This window comes from Hyaena hyaena, unplaced genomic scaffold (genome assembly GCF_003009895.1).
Source record: "Hyaena hyaena isolate Hyena2069 unplaced genomic scaffold, ASM300989v1 scaffold_1836, whole genome shotgun sequence".
Lineage (NCBI taxonomy): Eukaryota > Metazoa > Chordata > Mammalia > Carnivora > Hyaenidae > Hyaena > Hyaena hyaena.
The window spans coordinates 74,907-93,342 of record NW_024082468.1 but is presented as its reverse complement, the minus strand read 5'-3'; the positions used below and the strand labels follow the sequence as shown (position 1 = coordinate 93,342).

General features: G+C 36.8%; 1 protein-coding gene across 2 annotated transcripts in view; it reads right to left on the bottom strand.

The window, feature by feature from the left end:
- The window catches only part of IPMK (inositol polyphosphate multikinase), a 63,982-nt gene that overhangs the window by 19,200 nt on the left and 26,346 nt on the right, over positions 1 to 18,436 (bottom strand). For both annotated transcript variants that reach the window (XM_039224958.1, XM_039224957.1), the window contains exon 4: positions 11,663 to 11,835. In XM_039224958.1, the coding sequence (XP_039080889.1) occupies positions 11,663 to 11,835 (173 nt within the window). The remainder of the gene's footprint in view (positions 1 to 11,662; positions 11,836 to 18,436) is intronic.

Sequence of the window (18,436 nt, the reverse complement as noted above, 5' to 3'; positions counted from 1 at the left end):
AAATATGTAGAAGAGAGAATATCAATAAAAGAGGTCCACTGAAACAACTTAGCTTTGGTTTGTATGTGAAATTTAGATTCTCATATGTGAAGTTTAATTTAGATGAGATAATACACCCCTCATTTAATAGAATCGTGATAGATTTTATTTTGAAAATCCTATTTCTTGGGTACATTTCCTAACTTGTGGTTTACATAACTATGCATTTGAAAATTCTCATATATTTTTGTATTTAATTTACTGAGATTAATTTACACATTTTCATCCTTTTTAGTGCAATACAATTGATATACAGTAAAACCTTGTTCTGTGAGTGTTCTGCAAGATGAGCAAACATTTCTAATAAATTTTAACATGATAAGCAATGTCTTGCAATAGGAGTCGTGGTGATGCCAAATGTCACATGATCACAGCTGAGCCAATGGTGGTGGTGGTGGTGGTGGTTGTTCTTCATCTTCCTCTTCCCCCTCCTCTTCCTCCCCCTCCTCCTCCTCCCCCCTCTCTGTCTTGCTGTGGAATCGTCAGTAATCATCTCCCATGCTCAGATGCTCAGTCTCGGGCCACAGTGTTTGGCAGAAACCAGTGATTTTTCAGAATGTTGGAAGGTGCCCAAATCTGATGTTAGACAGTCCTTTACTTTTCCATACAAAAGTAAGCTTGGGAATGTTTCCTTCATTCTAGGTCAGGCTGCCTGCAGATATCAACCCTTTCCTCTGCTGTTTTATTGCCAGTTACATTAAATACAGTATATGACAAGAAGTGATTAATATTGTACTTAGTCAATAACCGTGCAAGCGTGTACAGTGGTCCCAATGCAGACAAAGGTTGAAAAGAAAGGCGGTGAGAAGGAGATGATTACAGTGGAAGTTAAGAAGGAATTCACTGAGAAGTACGAACGAGGTATGTTAGTGTGAGTGGCTGAAACTGCAAGATTTTCTAGGAATTTTACATCTACATGTCATCTGCACAGGAGGGAAGAGAAAAAGGTGGAATCCTTCACTTCACATGAGGTTAGGGGAGATGTGTAAAATGTAGGAAACAGTGCAAAATTTTGTAGAAAAGCACCACCCAAATAAGGCTGTAAGCAGTGCGAGTGATGAATCTGTTTAACGACAATGCAATGTCACATTTCCGCGAAACCTTCAAAAGGAGGCAATGGCAGATGTCATTGGTTAGGGTCCTTCCTTGTCAAAGCTGCACGAAAAAAGAAAAGATTCCATTGGGCCAATAGATGGCAGTGATTCCGTTAGTGATAGTAAAAATCCTACACAATAACCCTCCTCTCTCTGGTCTCCCTCACACCAGCCATGAAGGTTTTCAAAGGTAAGTGCAGGTTAACTTGTTTATTTTTCTTTACATTTTGTATTTTCTTTCTTATTTTGTATTAAATTATAGTATTATAATCATTTTCCTATGAATGTTTTTGGGTTGTGGAACGAACCATCTGAGTTTCCATTATTTCTAAATTCACTTTGATTATAAGTGGTTTGGATTACAAGCATTTCTGGAATGAATTATCCTTGCAAGCAAAGGTTTTACTGAATTTGGTAAACTTCAGTATAGTTCAGTGATATTAAGGGATTCTTTAGTTCAAAGGCATGACTTTCCTGGAGGGAAATTTTTTTTAAAGTTTACTTATTTACTTTGAGAGAGACAGAGACAGCATAATCAAAGGGGCAGAAAGAGAGGGAGAGAGAATCCTAAGCAGGCTCGGTGCTGCCAGTACCCAAAATATGGAAACAATCAAAACGTCCACAATGGATGAATGAATAAAGATATGGTGTACATATGTATAATGGAATCATTATTTAGTCATGAGGAAGAAGAAATCCTGCCATTTGCAACAAGTAGGATGCATCTATGGGCATCTCGAGCTACATAAAAATTAGCCAGAGAAAGAAAGGCAAGTACTTCATGACATCACTCCTATGTGTAATCTCAAAAAAATAAATAAAGCTCATAGAAACAGAGTAGAAAAGCAGTTGCCAATGGCTGGGAGGTGGGGGAAATAGGATAAAGTGTGTAAAAAGTTACAAACTATCAGCTATAAGATGAATAAAGTCTGAGGACCTAACATAAAACATACTGACTATAGTTGATAACACTGTATTCTAGAATTGAAATCAGCTAAGATGGTAGAACTTAAATGTTCTCTTAGACACAAATAAAAGATAAACACATGAGATGATGGATGTGTTAATTAACTAGCTGGGGGAAATCCTTTCAAATGTATATAAAATCATCATGATGTACACTTTATTTTAAAATTTTATAGGTCAATTATACCTCAATAAAGCTTAAATTTAAAAAAAAAGATAGTGTCATACTGTCATAAAGATAGGTAATATGGATCAAGAAAACAGAATTGAGAGTCCAGAAATAAAGTCTCACATTTATAGTTAACTTATTTGCAACAAGAGTGTCAAGACCATTCAACAAATGGTGCTGGAACTAGATATCCATCTGCCAAGAATTAAGTCTGTTCCCTTCCTCAAACCACATCCCTAAAATTAAAATGAATCACAGATCTCAATGTAAGAACTAAAACTAAAATGTTTAGAAGACAGATGTAAATCTTCATGACTTTAGGTTAGGCAATGATCTCTTAGCTATAAGACCAAAAGCATAAATAACAAAAGAAAAAAAAACAGACTTCAGAATGAAAACTTTTGTGCTTCAAAGGAACTGTCAAGAAAGCTAAAAAAGGGAGGGGGAATATTTGCAAATCATCTATCAGGGATTTGTATAAAATTCATTAGTAAAAAGAAATATGACCCAATGGGCAAAGGATAAGAATAGATGCTTCTCCAAAGAAGATATACAAATGGTCAATAAGCACATGAAAAGATGCCTATATCAATAGCCATTAGGGAACTGTAAATCAAAACCATAATGACATACCATTTCACACCCAACAGGATGGCAGTGGTTAAAAAAAAAAAAAAAAAAGACAATAACAAGGGCTGGGCAAGGAAATGGAGAAATTGGGATGCTAATACCTCACTGGTAGGAATGTCAAATAGAGCAGTAACTGGAAAAAGACTTTGGCAGTTTCTTAAAAAGCTAAACAAACTTAACCATAGGACCCACCAATTTCAAGCTTATAAATATACACAAAAGAAATGAAAATATATGCACATGCAAAAACCTGTACATTCTTGTTCATAATAGCATTATTAATAATAGCCAAAAATGGAAACAACCCAATGTCTATCAAAAAATGAATGGATAAAGAAAATGTGGCATACACATACAATGCAGTATTATAGCAATAAAAAGGAATACAATACTAATATATGAATACACTTTGAAAACATTAAGTGGAAAGAATTCAGTCACCATAGACCATCTAGTGTATTATACAATTTGATTTATATGCAATGTCCAGAAGAGGCAAATCCTTAGGACAGAAAGTAGATCAGAGTTGCCTAATGCTAGGGGGCACTGAAAGACTGGAAGAAAATGAGTGACTATTAATAGGTATGACATTTTTTCCTAAGGTGATGAAAATATTCTAAAGTTGAACATGGTGATGGTTGTCAACTCTATAAACATACTAAAAGCAATGAACCGTATACTTTGAGTGAACTGAATGATGTATAAGTTATATCTCAATAAAGTTGTTATTAAAAAGATACAAACACAGGGTGCCTGGGTGGCTGTTGGTTAAGCATCCAACTTCGGCTCAGGTTAGAGCCCCGTGTCAGGCTCTGTGCTGAAAGATCAGAGCGTGGAGCCTGCTTCAGATATTGTGTCTCCCTCTCTCTCTCTCTTTCTGTCTCTCTCACACACACACACACACACACACACACACACACACACACATTCTCTCTCTCTCTCAAAATAAATACAACATTAAAAGAGAGAGAGAGAGAGATACAAAAAGAAGAACCTCTATTTGTCTGGGGAAGCCATATATCCCAAGAATGCCAAATCATGCAATGCCTCACTTATCCTGTATATGTACCCCAAAGGTAATGGAAACCCACTGAAGAGTTTTTAAATAAGGAAATGTGATAATTAAACTTTTTGCAATGTTTGATAAACAGACTGGAAGAGAGCAAAATTGAACTTGAGATATCAATTAAGAGACTAGAGCCTGAGAAGAGATAACTGGACTCACACGTTTGGGAATTAAGATCAATAGGACTGATGAATGGTTCTAAGATGTGACAGTACTACAAGCTTTCTCCTTTGTAAAACTATTCCATTTATTGGGATAGGGAATAATAGAGATGTTACTATTGATGTGGTTGTTAGTTTGGAAGAGGGATGTGTGTCAGTTATTTATGTATTCATTCTAGATGTCTTACATTAATAAAGTAAAGTGTTTAGCTATACAGATTAGGAGAGCAAAGAAAAACCAGAGGCAGAAGATATCTATTTGGGTGTTATCAGTGTAAGTGAAAAATGAATCGATAAGAACAAAAGAAACTGCTTAGGAAGAAACAGAAGGAAAAAAGGAGGCAGTAAAAAGGAACTGAACAAAACACCTCAACATTTAAAGAATAATCAAAAAGAAATGAGCTGGCAAAGAAGACTGTCAAGTGTTCTTAGGAAAAAGCCAGGAGAGAACGTAGTATCATGAACACTAAGAGGACAGTTTCAAAAACGACTTAGCATTGAAAACTGCTTTTCAAAATGAAGTAAAGTAAGTAATGAAAAATGCCATTTGGATCTACCAAGTCAAATTAACAGCTGGAGAGTAGAGCACAGTAATTGTGGATTTTGAGGTTTTGTTCCTAAAAAATGTGAGTAATTTGATCATATTTAAAACAAAAGTTAAAGAGTCAATAGAGAGAGAGACAGAGTTGAAGACATAAGAAAAACAAATGAGAGTCAAGAGTATTAGGTTCCTAGGATTGAGATCCAGATAATATAGGAAGGGCTATGCTTAAACAGGAGCATGGAAAATTCTTCAATGTGACAGGAATAAAGAGGGAATGAAAGTACTTGCAGGTTAGGTATTTATATCTGTCAGTAGAAAATTAAAGGAAATCCTGTCTGAGGACTTTTATTATTATATATATATTTTTTTAATTTTTTAATGTTTTATTTATTTCTAGGAGGGAGAGAGAGAGACACAGCGTGAGCAGGGGAGGGTCAGAGAGAGAGGGAGTCACAGACTGAAACAGGCTCCAGGCTCTGAGCTGGCAGTCAGCACAGAGCCCGACGCGGGGCTCGAACCCACGAACCGTGAGATCATGACCTAAGCGAAAGTCGGACGCTTAACCGACTAAGCCACCCAGGCGCCCCTATTATTATATTTTTAAGAATGCAAAATCATATCCTAAAAGTGAGAGGAAAGTAGGAGAGAAAGGGATTTGAAAACAGTGGAGGTTAAAAAGTTGCCCAGTTAGATTCCCCTGGGATGTTTATTCCTTGTTTTAAAATTATTCCACTGCCGTTTTTTCTTTACCTTATAACCATATTATTTGTTTTTAAACTTTTAATGTAGTTTATTGTCAATTGGTTTCCATATAACACCCAGTGCTCATCCCAACAAGTGCTCTCCTCCATGCCCATCATCCATTTTTCCCTCCCATTCACCCCACATCAACCCTCAGTTTGTTCTCAGTATTAAAGAGTCTCTTATGGTTTGCCTACCTCTGTCTCTGTAACTATTTTTCCCCTTCCCCTCCTCCATGGTCTTCTGTTAAGTTTCTCAAGATCCACATACGACTGAAAACATAAGGTAAGTCTTTCTTTGCCTGATTATTTTACTTAGCATAGTACCCTCAAGTTCCATCCACATTGCTGCAAATGGCCACATTTCATTCTTTCTCATTGCCATGTAGTATTCCAGTGTAAATACACACCACATCTTCTCGATCCATTCGTCCGTTGATGGACATTTAGGCTCCTTCCATGATTTGGCTATTGTTGAAAGCGCTGCTATGAACACTGGTGTACATGTGCCCCTATGCATCGGCACTCATGAATCCCATGGGTAAATTCCTAGCAGTGCTATTGCTGGGGCACAGGGGAGTACTATTGTTAATTTTTTGAGGAACTTCCACACTGTTTTCCAGAGCGGCTGCACTAGTTTGCATTCCCACCAAGAATGTAAGAGGGTGCGTGTTTCTCCACATCCTCACCAGCATCTATGGTCTCCTGATTTGTTCATTTTAGCCACTCTGACAGGCGTGAGGTGGTATCTCAGTGTGGTTTTGATCTGTATTTCCCTGATGATAAGTGAAGCTGAGCATCATTTCATGTGTCTGTTGGCCATCTGGATGTCCTTTTTGGAGAAGTGTCTGTCCATGTTTGCTGCCCATTTCTTCACTGGATTATTTGGGTTTTTTTGGGTGTGGAGTTTGGTGAGTTTCTTACAGATTTTGGATTCTAGCACTTTATCCGATATGCCACTTGTAATAGTTGTCTATTAGTTTTGTTCATTGTTTCCTTTGCCTATTAGTTTTGTTCACTGTTTCCCTTGCAGTGCAAAAGCTTTTTATCTTGATAGAATTCCCAATAGTTGATTTTTGCTCTTGATTCCTTTGCCTTTGGGGATGTGTCGAGTAAGAAATTGCTGCAGTTGAGGCCAAGGAGGTTGTTACCTGCTTTCTCCTCTAGGGTTTTGATGGTTTCCTATCTCACATTCAGATCCTTCATCCATTTTGAGTTTATTTTTGTGTATGGTGTAAGACAGTCGTCCAGTTTCATTCTTCTGTATGTTGCTGTCCATGTTCTCCCAGCACCATCTGTTAAAGAGACTGTCTTTTTTTCCATGGGATACTCTTTCACGCTTTGTCAAGATTAATTGGCCATACATTTGTGGGTCCAATTCTAGGTTCTCTATTCTATTCCATTGGTCTATGAGTCTGTTTTCGTGCCAATACCATACTTTCTTGATGATGACAGCTTTGTAGTAGAGGCTAAAGCCTGGTATTATGATGCCTCCCATTTTGGTTTCTTCTTCAATATGACTTTGGCTATTTGGGGTCTTCTGTGGTTCCATACAAATTTTAGGATTGTTTATTCTAGCCTTAAGAAGAATCCTAATTTTGATTGGGATTGCGTTGAATGTGTAGATTGCTTTGGGTAGTATTGACACTTTAACTGTATTTATTCTTCCAATCCATGAACATGGAATGTTTTTCCACTCCTTTGTGTAAGTTTTCTATAGTTCTCATCATACAAATCTTTTTTATCTTTGGTTAGGTTTATTCCTAGGTATTTTGTGAGTTTTGGTGCAATTGTGAATGGGATCAGTTTCTTGATTTCTCTGTTGCTTCATTATTGGTGTATAAAAATGCAACCAATTTCTGTATGTTGGTTTTGTACCATGAGACTTTGCAGAATTCATGGATCAGTTCTAGTAGACTTCTGGTGGAGTCTGTCATGTTTTCCATGTAGAGTATCATATCATTTGTGAAAAGTGAAAGTTTGACTTCCTCTTTGCCAATTCTGATGCCTTTGATTTCCTTTTGTTGTCTGACTGCTGATGCTAGGACTTCCAGAACTATGTTAAACAACAGTGGTAAGAGTGGACATCTCTGTCGTGTTCCTGATCTCAGGGGGAAAGCTCTCAGTTTTTCCCCATTGAGGATGATATTAGCTGTGGACTTTTCATAAATGGCTTTTAAAATGTTTAAGTAAGTTCCTTCTATCCCTTCTTGAGGGTTTTTATTAAGAAAGGATGCTGTATTTTGTCAAATGCTTTTCCTGCATCTATTGACAGAATCACATTGAGTGATTTGTGAATACTGAACCAGCCCTGTAACCCAAGAATGAATCCCACTTATCATAGTGAATAATTCTTTTTAATATGCTGTTGAATTCAATTTGCTAGTATCTTGGTGAGGATTTTTGCATCCATATTCATCAGGGATATTGACCTGTAGTTCTCTTCTTTTGCTGGGTCTCTGTCTAGTTTGAGAATCAAAGTGATGTTCGCTTCATACAATGAGTCCAGAAATTTTCCTTCCATTTCTATTTTCTGGAACAGCTTGAGAAGAATGGTATTAATTCTGTTTTAAATGTCTGGTAGAATTCCCCAGGGAAGGGGCGCCTGGGTGGCTTAGTCGGTTAAGCGTCCGACTTTCGCTTAGGTCGTGATCTCGCGGTTCGTGGGTTCGAGCCCCGCGTCGGGCTCTGTGCTGACTGCCAGCTCAGAGCCTGGAGCCTGTTTCAGTCTGTGACTCCCTCTCTCTCTGACCCTCCCCTACTCACGCTGTCTCTCTCTCTCTTAGAAATAAAAAAAAAAAAAAAGAATACCCCAGGGAAGCCATCTGGCCCAGGGCTCTTATTTGTTGGGAGATTTTTGATAACTGACTCAACTTCTTCACTAGTAATAGGTCTGTTCAGATTTTCTATTTCTTCCTGTTTGAGTTTTGGTAGTGTGGGTATTCAGGAATTTGTCCATTTCTTCTAGGTTGTCCAGTTTGTTGGCATATAATTTTTCATAGTACTCCCTGATAACTGCTAGTACTTCTGAGGGATTGATTATAATAAACCCATTTTCATTCGTGACTTTGTCTATTTTGGTACTCTCTCTTTTCTTTTTGAAAATCCTGGCTAGGGGTTTATCAATTTTGCTTATTTTTTCAAAAAACCAACTCTTGGTTTCATTGATCTGTTCAACTGGTTTTTTTTGTTTGTTTGTTTGTTTTGGATTCTGTATTGTTTATTTCTACCCTGACCTTTATTCTTTCTCTTCTTCTGCTGGGTTTGGGGTGTCTTTGCTGCTCTGCTTCTATTTCCTTTAGGTGTGCTCTTGGATTTTGTATTTGTGCTTTTTCTAGTTTCTTGAAATAGGCCTGGATTGCAATGTCTTTTCTTCTTAGGATTGCCTTTGCTGTACCCATCCCAAAGGGTTTGGATTGTTGTATTCATCTTCATTTGTTTGCATATATTTTTTAATTTCTTCTCTAGTTTCATGGTTGACCCATTTGTTCTTTAGTAGGGTGTTCTTTAACCTCCAACGTTTTTGGAGGTTTTTCAGACTTTTTCCTGTGATTGATTTCAAGTTTCATAACATTGTGATCTGAAAGTGTACTGCATAGTATGTATGAACTCAATTCTTTTATATTTATTGAGAGCTGCTTTGGGACCCAGTGTGTGATCTATCTTGGAATGTACCATGCACACTCGAGAAGAAAGTGAATTCCATAGCTTCAGGATGTAGAGTTCTAAATGTCTAATCCACCTGGTCCAATGTGTCATTCAGGTCCATTGCTTCTTTAGTGACTTTCTGTCTAGTTGACCTATTCATTGAGTAAGTGGAGTATTAAAGTCCCCTGCAATTAGCACATTCTTGAATCAGTAAGATTGTTTCTGTTTGTGATTGTTTTATGTATTTGGGTGCTCCTGTATTCGGTGCGTAGATGTTTATAATTATTAGCTTTTCCTGATGGATAGATCCTGTAATTATTATATAATGTTCTTCTTCATCTCTTGTTACTGCCTTAACCTTAAAGTCCAGTTTGTCCGATATAAGTATGGCTACTCCAGCTTTCTTTTGGCTTCCAGTAGCGTAACAGATATTTCTCCATCCCCTCACTTTCTTTTTTTTTTTTTTTTTTTAAATATTTTTATTTATTTCTAGGAGAGAGAGAGACAGCGTGAGCAGGGGAGGGTCAGAGAGAGAGGGAGTCACAGACTCTGAAACAGGCTCCAGGCTCTGAGCTGGCAGTCAGCACAGAGCCCGATGCGGGGCTTGAACCCACGAACCGCGAGATCATGACCTAAGCGAAAGTCGGATGCTCAACCGACTAAGCCACCCAGGCGCCCCTCCATCCCCTCACTTTCAATCTGAAGGTGTCCTCACATCTAAAATGAGTCTCTTTTAGACAGCAAATAGATGGATCTTATTTTTATATTCATTCTGATACCCTATGTCTTTTGATTGGAGCATTTAGTCTATTTACATTCAGTGTTATTATTGAATAACAGAGTTTAGAGTCATTATGTTCTCGTAGGATTCATGCTTGTAGTGGTGTCTCTGTTACTTCGTGTTCTTTGCAACATTTCACTCATAGAGTCCCCCTTAGGATTTCCTGTAGGGCTGGTTTAGTGGTGACGAATTCCATCAATTTTCGTTTGTTTGGGAAAACCTTTATGTCTCCTTCTGTTCTGAATGACAGGCTTGCTGGATAAAGGATTCTTGACTGCATATTTTTTCTGTTCATCATATTTAAGATTTCCTGCAATTCTTTTCTGGCCTGCCAAGTTTCAGTAGATAGGTCTGCTCCTACCCTTATGTGTCTACCTTTGTATCCATATACCCATATTTAATTGTAGTTTTCTATTCTAATTTCTTTGGTTTTATTTAAAATCCAAATGCCAAATTCAACTGTGTTGTTATTACCATCACATTAACAATTCATCTATAATGCTTCCTATTAACACTCCTGCTTAAAAGTCAGAAGGAAAACCTATATATCATCCTACATGATGAGTTTCAAAACTACCCATTATGCTTATAAAGGTAAACAATCATTTATCATATATACAAATTTTACCTCCACACATTTAGAAGGCATATCATTTGTTTAGAGGATTTGATTCCACATTACTTTTTAACTGTGGCATGTTATTTACAAAGATGTCCTCAACAATCCTTCCCATTCTTGTGTGCACTGCCATTTGTATTGTGACTTCTCTATTCCTACAATCAGAAGTAGAGTCTGTTTCTTTTCCCTATTAATATAGGTTGGCCCTGTGATATAATACTTTGACCTATAAAATTCCATAGACATGACAGCAAGTAACTTCCTAATGTAGATTTCAAGAGCCCTTTTAGCTCTCACTCTTGCCTTCTTGGAATGTGATACATGAAGAAGCTCCAGTTAGCATTCTGGAACATGAGAGATGACAGGGAGAAGGGTCCAGCCAACAGTACCATTTCCCAGACATGAGAATTAGGTCATTTTAGACTACTATCTAGCTCTAGCTGACTCATCAGATGACCACAGCCATATATGTCACTAAGTGAGATCAGCAAATTGTCCACCTGAACCCAGTTCAAACTGCCAACCCACAGAATCATGAGCAAATAAAACTGTTTTAAATTGTAGTCTGAAGCAATAGCCTAATTTTTAAGTTTCATTTTTTTTTTTTAAATGTTTTATTTATTTCTAGGAGAGAGAGAGACAGCGTGAGCAGGGGAGGGTCAGAGAGAGAGGGAGTCACAGACTGTGAAACAGGCTCCAGGCTCTGAGCTGGCAGTCAGCACAGAGCCCGACGCGGGGCTCGAACCCACGAACCGTGAGATCATGACCCAAGTGAAAGTCGGATGCTTAACCGACTAAGCCACCCAGGCGCCCCTTAAGTTTCATTTTCTATTTAAAAAAAAATATAGAAAAATCACTGAACATATGAACTCAGGACTTTCTCATGGCAAAATCACAAATATCATACTTACCATGTTATTTACTTTGCACCTAAACTTAAGCTTCTTAAAAACAAAATTACCTGTCCCAGAGTCTTATAGTTAAGCCAATTATTCATTTATTAATTACATACTGTGTGTCAGAACCATTCCAGACACTGACCATATATTAGTGAACAAAGAGAGAAAAACCTCTGCCCTCATTGGGGGAAATATGGACAACTCAAATCCAAAATATATTACTTTATAATATATAACTATTATAATACATCTATAATTTTTAAGGGAAGAATATTAAAGAGAAAGGTTACCAATAATCAATCTTACCCTCATGCCAAGCACCAAGAACCCAATCTCTTCCATTAATGGGTACTTGCTGACCTGTTGCTTAATCTTCTCAGATGAGGCAAAAGGATCATAACTCTTTCGCCCTATCTTTACATCCATTATACAGGGCTTATTAAATTTATGGGTCACATCTTCCAGTTTTAGGTATAAATCTGTTATTAAAGAAAAACCTTAATTAGTAATAGGCAAACATATTACTACTCAAATAACTACCAGGGAAAACAAAATGAGGAAATCTTAAAACTGAGAAAAAAGTTAAAACAAATCCAGAATCAACAATTATTATTACCCCATCTGCACTTAAAAAAAAAAAAAAAAAAAAAAAAAAAAGAGACTGACCAACAAATTTATAACAAGTACTTAAGTAATACAGAGAAACTCTTACAGGATGTTATTAAATAATATTCAATCATAAGCAAAGGCATGAGATATATTAAAGAAACATTAAAATTACCTTATTTCAAAAGCTATTCCAGAAATGCATTCTCCTTTTGAGAATACATTTTATGTCATCTGTGCCTCAGTAGATCTCTTAGTATTTTAACAATTTTTAAAAATCTTCATTTAAAGTTAGTAATAGGAATAAATCCTTCCTCCAGAATATACAACAGAACTATAGCTTAAGAAAGGTAAATCAGGCGCTCCTGGGTGGTTCAGTCGGCTGAGCATCCGACTTCTGCTTAGGTCATGATCTCACGGTTTGTGGGTTCGAGCCCTGCATTGGGCTCTGTGCTCACAGCTGGTTTGGAGCCTGGAGCCTGTTTCGGATTCTGTGTCTCCCTCTCTCTCTCTGACCTTCCCCTGCTCACGCTGTCTCTCTTTCTCTCTCAAAAATAAACATTAAAAAATTTAAAAAAAGGTAAATCAATTTAAAATATGGTCACTGCAAAATACATATTCTAGTCTTAATACTCTAAAAATGAAAATAGGGGCGCCTGGGTGGCTTAGTCGGTTAAGCGTCCGACTTTCGCTTAGGTCATGATCTCGCGGTTCGTGGGTTCGGGCCCCGCGTCGGGCTCTGTACTGACTGCCAGCTCAGAGCCTGGAGCCTGTTTCAGTCTGTGATTCCCTCTCTCTCTGACCCTCCCCTGCTCACACTCTCTCTCTCTCTCTCTCCTAGAAATAAATAAAAACCTTAAAAAAATTTTTTTTAAATGAAAATAAATATCTTGCTTTTTAGAATATAGGCATTCATCAAAAGTTCATTTGTAAACCACTTTGGCATCCTGCATACATCTTCCCATAGAAAACTATTATAAATGGAGATTCAAGTAAAAGATTACAAAAGTTCCAGTTATTACATACTGTAGATGCACTAATTATAGCTTTAGCCTGAAAGTAGGGATCTAGCTACACTAAGGGAATGAAGGAAAGAAATTCTCTCCCTTTTTATTTGAAAGAATCTCCCCAAAGTTCTGAATGAGATCATACTTTTCACTGATGAATGTGAGAAGCATTTCTCCTAAAAACTTTTACTCAAAAACACTATTTTATCTGCTTTAAAAAAATGTTTATCTATTTATTTTGAGAGACAGTGAGTGAGCACGAGCAGGGCAGGGAAAGAGAGAAAATCCTCCCAAGCAGGCTCCACACTGTCAGTGCAGGGTCTAATGCTCAACCGATCCCACAAACCCTGAGATCATGACCTGAGCCAGATGCTCAGGTCAGTTAAGACTGACTATGCTATCCAGGAGCACCTCTGCTTTTTACCGAAGTGACCAAATTAAAAAAGATATGTATTTTCTATTAATTAAATAAAAGGCCACCAGAGAAAAAAAGACTTTACCTTTTATTCTTTTACCTTGACCCACCAAGACTAGCATAGTTATTAAATTACAACTTTCAATAGCATCTTTATCTCAGTATAGTTATTATTTTCTACTTGCCAATTTGGTAGTAATTAAAAACAAACAAAAAACTGGTTTTTATAAGATAGAGATGACAGAAGCTAGAATAAAGACTGTGAATCTTAATATAAAATCCCTTTCTTCCTTCCTTTCTTGGGAAGGTGGAAAATACAAAAGCAAATTCTATATTTAGTCAGAATATAATAAATGTTTGCTGATTGAATGAATGTTTGCCTTTCTCATTCCTACTGTGCAGTGGTACTTTGAGTTTATCCTTACTAATACTATATTAAATTGAGTCATTCCATCAGTAAACAGGCCTGAGTATCTTCTATTTTATTTGACATTTATTTCAACTAGTCAAACATATTTTTTACTTTACTTGCAGGTTCTTGATATGATTTGAATTATCAAATAACTGCTAGACTATTGATTATCAACCTTAAGTTAATAATCCTTAAGTTAAGGCCTTTTGAGAGATGGTTCAGTGTTTTCTTTTAGTTCTCAAGCCTCAATTTTTTAAGGGAAAATTAAGAATTTGAGAATGTCATTTCTGCCTTTCCCTCTAAGTTATAAAAATAAACATTAAAATCTGCTTTAGAGAGGTAGAGTTTTTAAGAAAGAATATAATGGCATATATGTAGCAGCTTGCCAAAAGTGATTTTGAATGAAATAGGTAAATAGGAAAATGGGGAATGATCTGAGCACTGAGAACTTGACTGGTTTTTTTTTTTTTAAGGGTTGTTATCACTACAAATATATCTAAATACTAAATCACTCTGAAAAATGCTATTAGCAAATTATTTCACTAGCATAGAGCTTAATTCAAGTAGGTTAATATTAAGATTCAGTAACTTACATGCTAAAAGGCATTTTACTACATGGGAGCCTCATTTGTAGGGTAATGACACAGACTGGATAGCAAAGGATACTTTTTTTCAGCCAGGCCCCTCTGGGTATAGAATGGAGCAGTATTTTTCAGTTTTTGTGTAAACAGAAAATATGTTCCAAATCTCTTCCAAAAAATCTGATGAACAAAGAATAAATGTTCTATTTGGAGTATTTTTAATCCATTCTGACCAAGGTCAAGGAAGTAAATTAAACTACTTTAATATGTTTGGAAAATAATTATGATATGGTTATTTAATATGATGTAACTTGCAAGATACAATTTTGAATGGAGAGGTGAATTTTACATATATGTGTATATACATATATACATACACACACATATGTGTGTGCATTTGTGTGTATATAAAATATGAAGATTGATATAGCAATAACTAGGTTTACATTTTTTAATTCTGAAAAGCTCTATTTAGGACAACAGATTCTGATAAAGCTAGTGTGCCAGAGGGGCAAGGACTGGCATTTGTGAACCTCAGATGTAAGGAGATATTCTGTAAAGTTTACTCTTATTGGTATAATAAATAAAAGGATATCTACTTTTTATAAATACATGGAGCTCATTACTAGTCAGAGGTCACACTGACTAGAAATACAGTTAAGTTTAAGAGGCTATGATCTGAAAGATAAATCTATTCTTTATCTATTAATTTATGAAAAGTGTACACAGAATTTCTATAGTTCCTTAATTTTTTGAGGCAAAGATCATGAAAATTACCAAGTATTCAGAAATACACCACTTCATGCTGTTAGAAGCAGATTACTAATTAAGATTTCTCAGAGGCTTTACCAACATGGTTAGCATGCTCAAAATATTTATACACTTCATGCTACTGATGACAGTATGAGATTACCCAAGGTTACTATAACTAAAGGAAGCTTTTCCATTTTAAATATATTTTCTCTCTTTTTTTTAATTAAAGAGAGAGAGAGTACAAGCTGGGGAGCGGGGCATAGAAAATCTTAAGCAGGCTCCATGCTCAGCACAGAGCCCTAGGTGGGGATTGATCCTACAACCCTGTGATCATGACCTGAGCCGAAATCAAGAGCCACCCAGCACCCCTTAAATATATTTCTATTTAAAAATATATAATTGAATGTAATTGCCTTAAATATAAATTAAATATAATACTTACATTGTATAATACATTAAGCATAAAAAATTCCTATAGCAAATTTTCTACTGCTGGAATATATGCCTAACACTCTAAGAAAGAGGCAGAAATGGGGTGCCTGAGTGGCTCAGTTGGTTGAGCACCCGACTTCAGCTCAGGTCATGATCTCACGCTTCATGGGTTCGAGCCCTGCATCGGGCTCTGTGCTGACAGCTAGCTCAAAGCCTGAAGCCTGCTTCAAATTCTGTTGTCTCCCTGTCTCTCTGACCCTCCCCTGCTCACACTGTCTGTCTGTCTGTCTGTCTCTCAGAAATACATAAAACATTAAAAAAAATAGGCAGAAAATTCTCAGTGTCAAAAGAGAAAAAAAGAGAAACATGAAATATTGTGGAAAAATAAAAATACCTACATATAACTAACTAAACAGTAAGGATGAGATAATTACTTCCGTTAAAGGAAAGTCAAGAGAGAAGGTATTTAGGGAGTTGAAGACTTTTCTTTTTTTTTTTTTATGTTTTTATTTATTTCTGAGAGAGAGAGTCAGCGTGAACAGGGGAGGGTCAGAAAGAGAGGCAGACACAGAATCTGAAGCACGCTCCAGGCTCTGAGCTGTCAGCACAGAGCCCGACACGGGGCTCGAACCCACGAACCGTGAGATCATGTCCTGAGCCAAAGTTGGACGCTCAACCAACTAAGCCACCCAGGCACCCCTAGGGAGTTGAAGACTTATTCAGATTCGCTTACTGAGTATTACTGATTGTATAAATTATGAGAATATGGTTCCAAATGTCATCAAATTCTTCCCTATCATATCTAGAAGATCTACTACGTATTGATTACCATCTTCATTTCTGAACCTCTCAAAAAGGAGAAAACGCCAGATAAGGAAACCTGGCCAACTATGAAGCCATATGGAAAACCAGAGAAGGCCTTACTTTTCCTTTCCATTTCACTCATCAGTCATTTCTGAGAGCAAGATAAGCTGAAAGTAGAAAGAATTATTAAGCAGAGATTTTGAGCCTCCAAATCTAACCTAAGTGTAAAGGAAAGAATAGACATGTATGCCAGCTTATTTCAGTCCAAGTTTCCTAAAGTTTGATTAGTAGCTAGATCCAGAAACCTAACAACCAATAAAGCTGGAGATTACATTTGAACTCTTAATTTGCTCAAACCTACTTGAAGATATACTTTTTGATTTCCCTAAAAAACTATCAATAAAAGGTTTTTTTGATAGTACATGTACTAGGCATCATATGTTTATACACAATTACAAATGAGATTTAATATATATAACTAGCTCAAAATCTTCAAAGATAGTATCAGGAAAAAATGTTTTATCTTTCAAAAAGATCCCTTCAGTTATGTTCTAAAATTAACTAATGATGATGACTGTACAACTCTACGAATATACTAAAAACTATTGAATTGTATATTTTAAATGGGTGAGTTTTATGGTATGTAAATTATATCTCGATAAAACTATCATAAAGAAATCAAAAGAAAAAATCTTATCAGTCAGCACATTCTTAGGCTTCTCTCAAAGTTACAATAATTTGCTGAGCAAACTGGCAGTACTTTCTACATTTTACTACTTTGTTTTTCTTTTTTGTTTTTTTTTAAATGTTTTATTTATTTCTAGGAGAGAGAGAGAGAGAGACAGCGTGAACAGGGGAGGGTCAGAGAGAGAGGGAGTCACAGATTGAAACAGGCTCCAGGCTCTGAGCTGGCAGTCAGCACAGAGCCGGACGCGGGACTCGAACCCACAAACCGCGAGATCATGACCTAAGTGAAAGTCGGACGCTTAACCGACTAAGTCACCCAGGCGCCCCTAAAAATTTTTTTAAAAAATATTTCATAGGTGGTAAAGCTTGGGCACTACCCAGTCAGAACTAAAAGCTGGTTGCAGTGTCAGCACATGGCTCCAGAGACCACTACTATGCCAGGCTTTCCCCTTTTGTTCCTGGATTGAGAGNGCAGTCAGCACAGAGCCCGACGCGGGGCTTGAACCCACAAACCGTGAGATCATGACCTAAGCGAAAGTCGGACGCTTAACCGACTAAGCCACCCAGGCGCCCCGACATTTTACTACTTTGGATTATAAGAACTGTATCAAGTTTTATAAAACTACTCTGAGCACCTAAAAAAAAATTGCTCCAAGGGGAAATGAAAGCCCAGTTATTTCATATGTAAAATAGTAACCACAGTATTCTACTAACATTTTTAAATTATTTTTTTAGTATTTGAGAGAGAGGACCCACAAGGGCACATGAGTTGGGGAGGGGCAGGGAGAGGGAGAGGGAGAGACAGAATCCCAAGCAGGCTTTGCACCAGCAGCGCAGAGCCCAAACATGGCACTGGAACCCACAAACTGTGAGACCATGACCTGAGCCAAAACCAAGAGTTGACACTTAACCAACTGAGCTACCCAGGCACCCCAATATTCTATTAAAATTTAGAATATTTGTTTTCATGACCCTGTTGGCTAAATGTGTACAAAAGTTTTCCATTTTATATTGATTTCATTTGTAATCAAAAACATAAAACTGAAAAATGATTCCTAGAACTGTATTAAAATTAAAGTTAAATACCTGCATGGTGTGGCAGTTCTTCTCTAACTTCTTCCAGAGGTAAAAAAATGAAAAGGAATAGGAAATTTCCTGAGGCAGTTGTTGGTATTAGTGAACCACTCTGTACACATATACTTTTTACTCCTATTCTTTTCCTCCTTTTATTTACATTTTCTCCTCTCTTCTCTCATTTTCCCTACCTCACCTTCTCATCTCAGTAGCACCAAATTTCCATTTGTATTCAAGTAAGAATATAGTTTTCAAAGCACTCTCACATAACATAACATGCATATTCTCAACTCTCTGTGATATTATTTT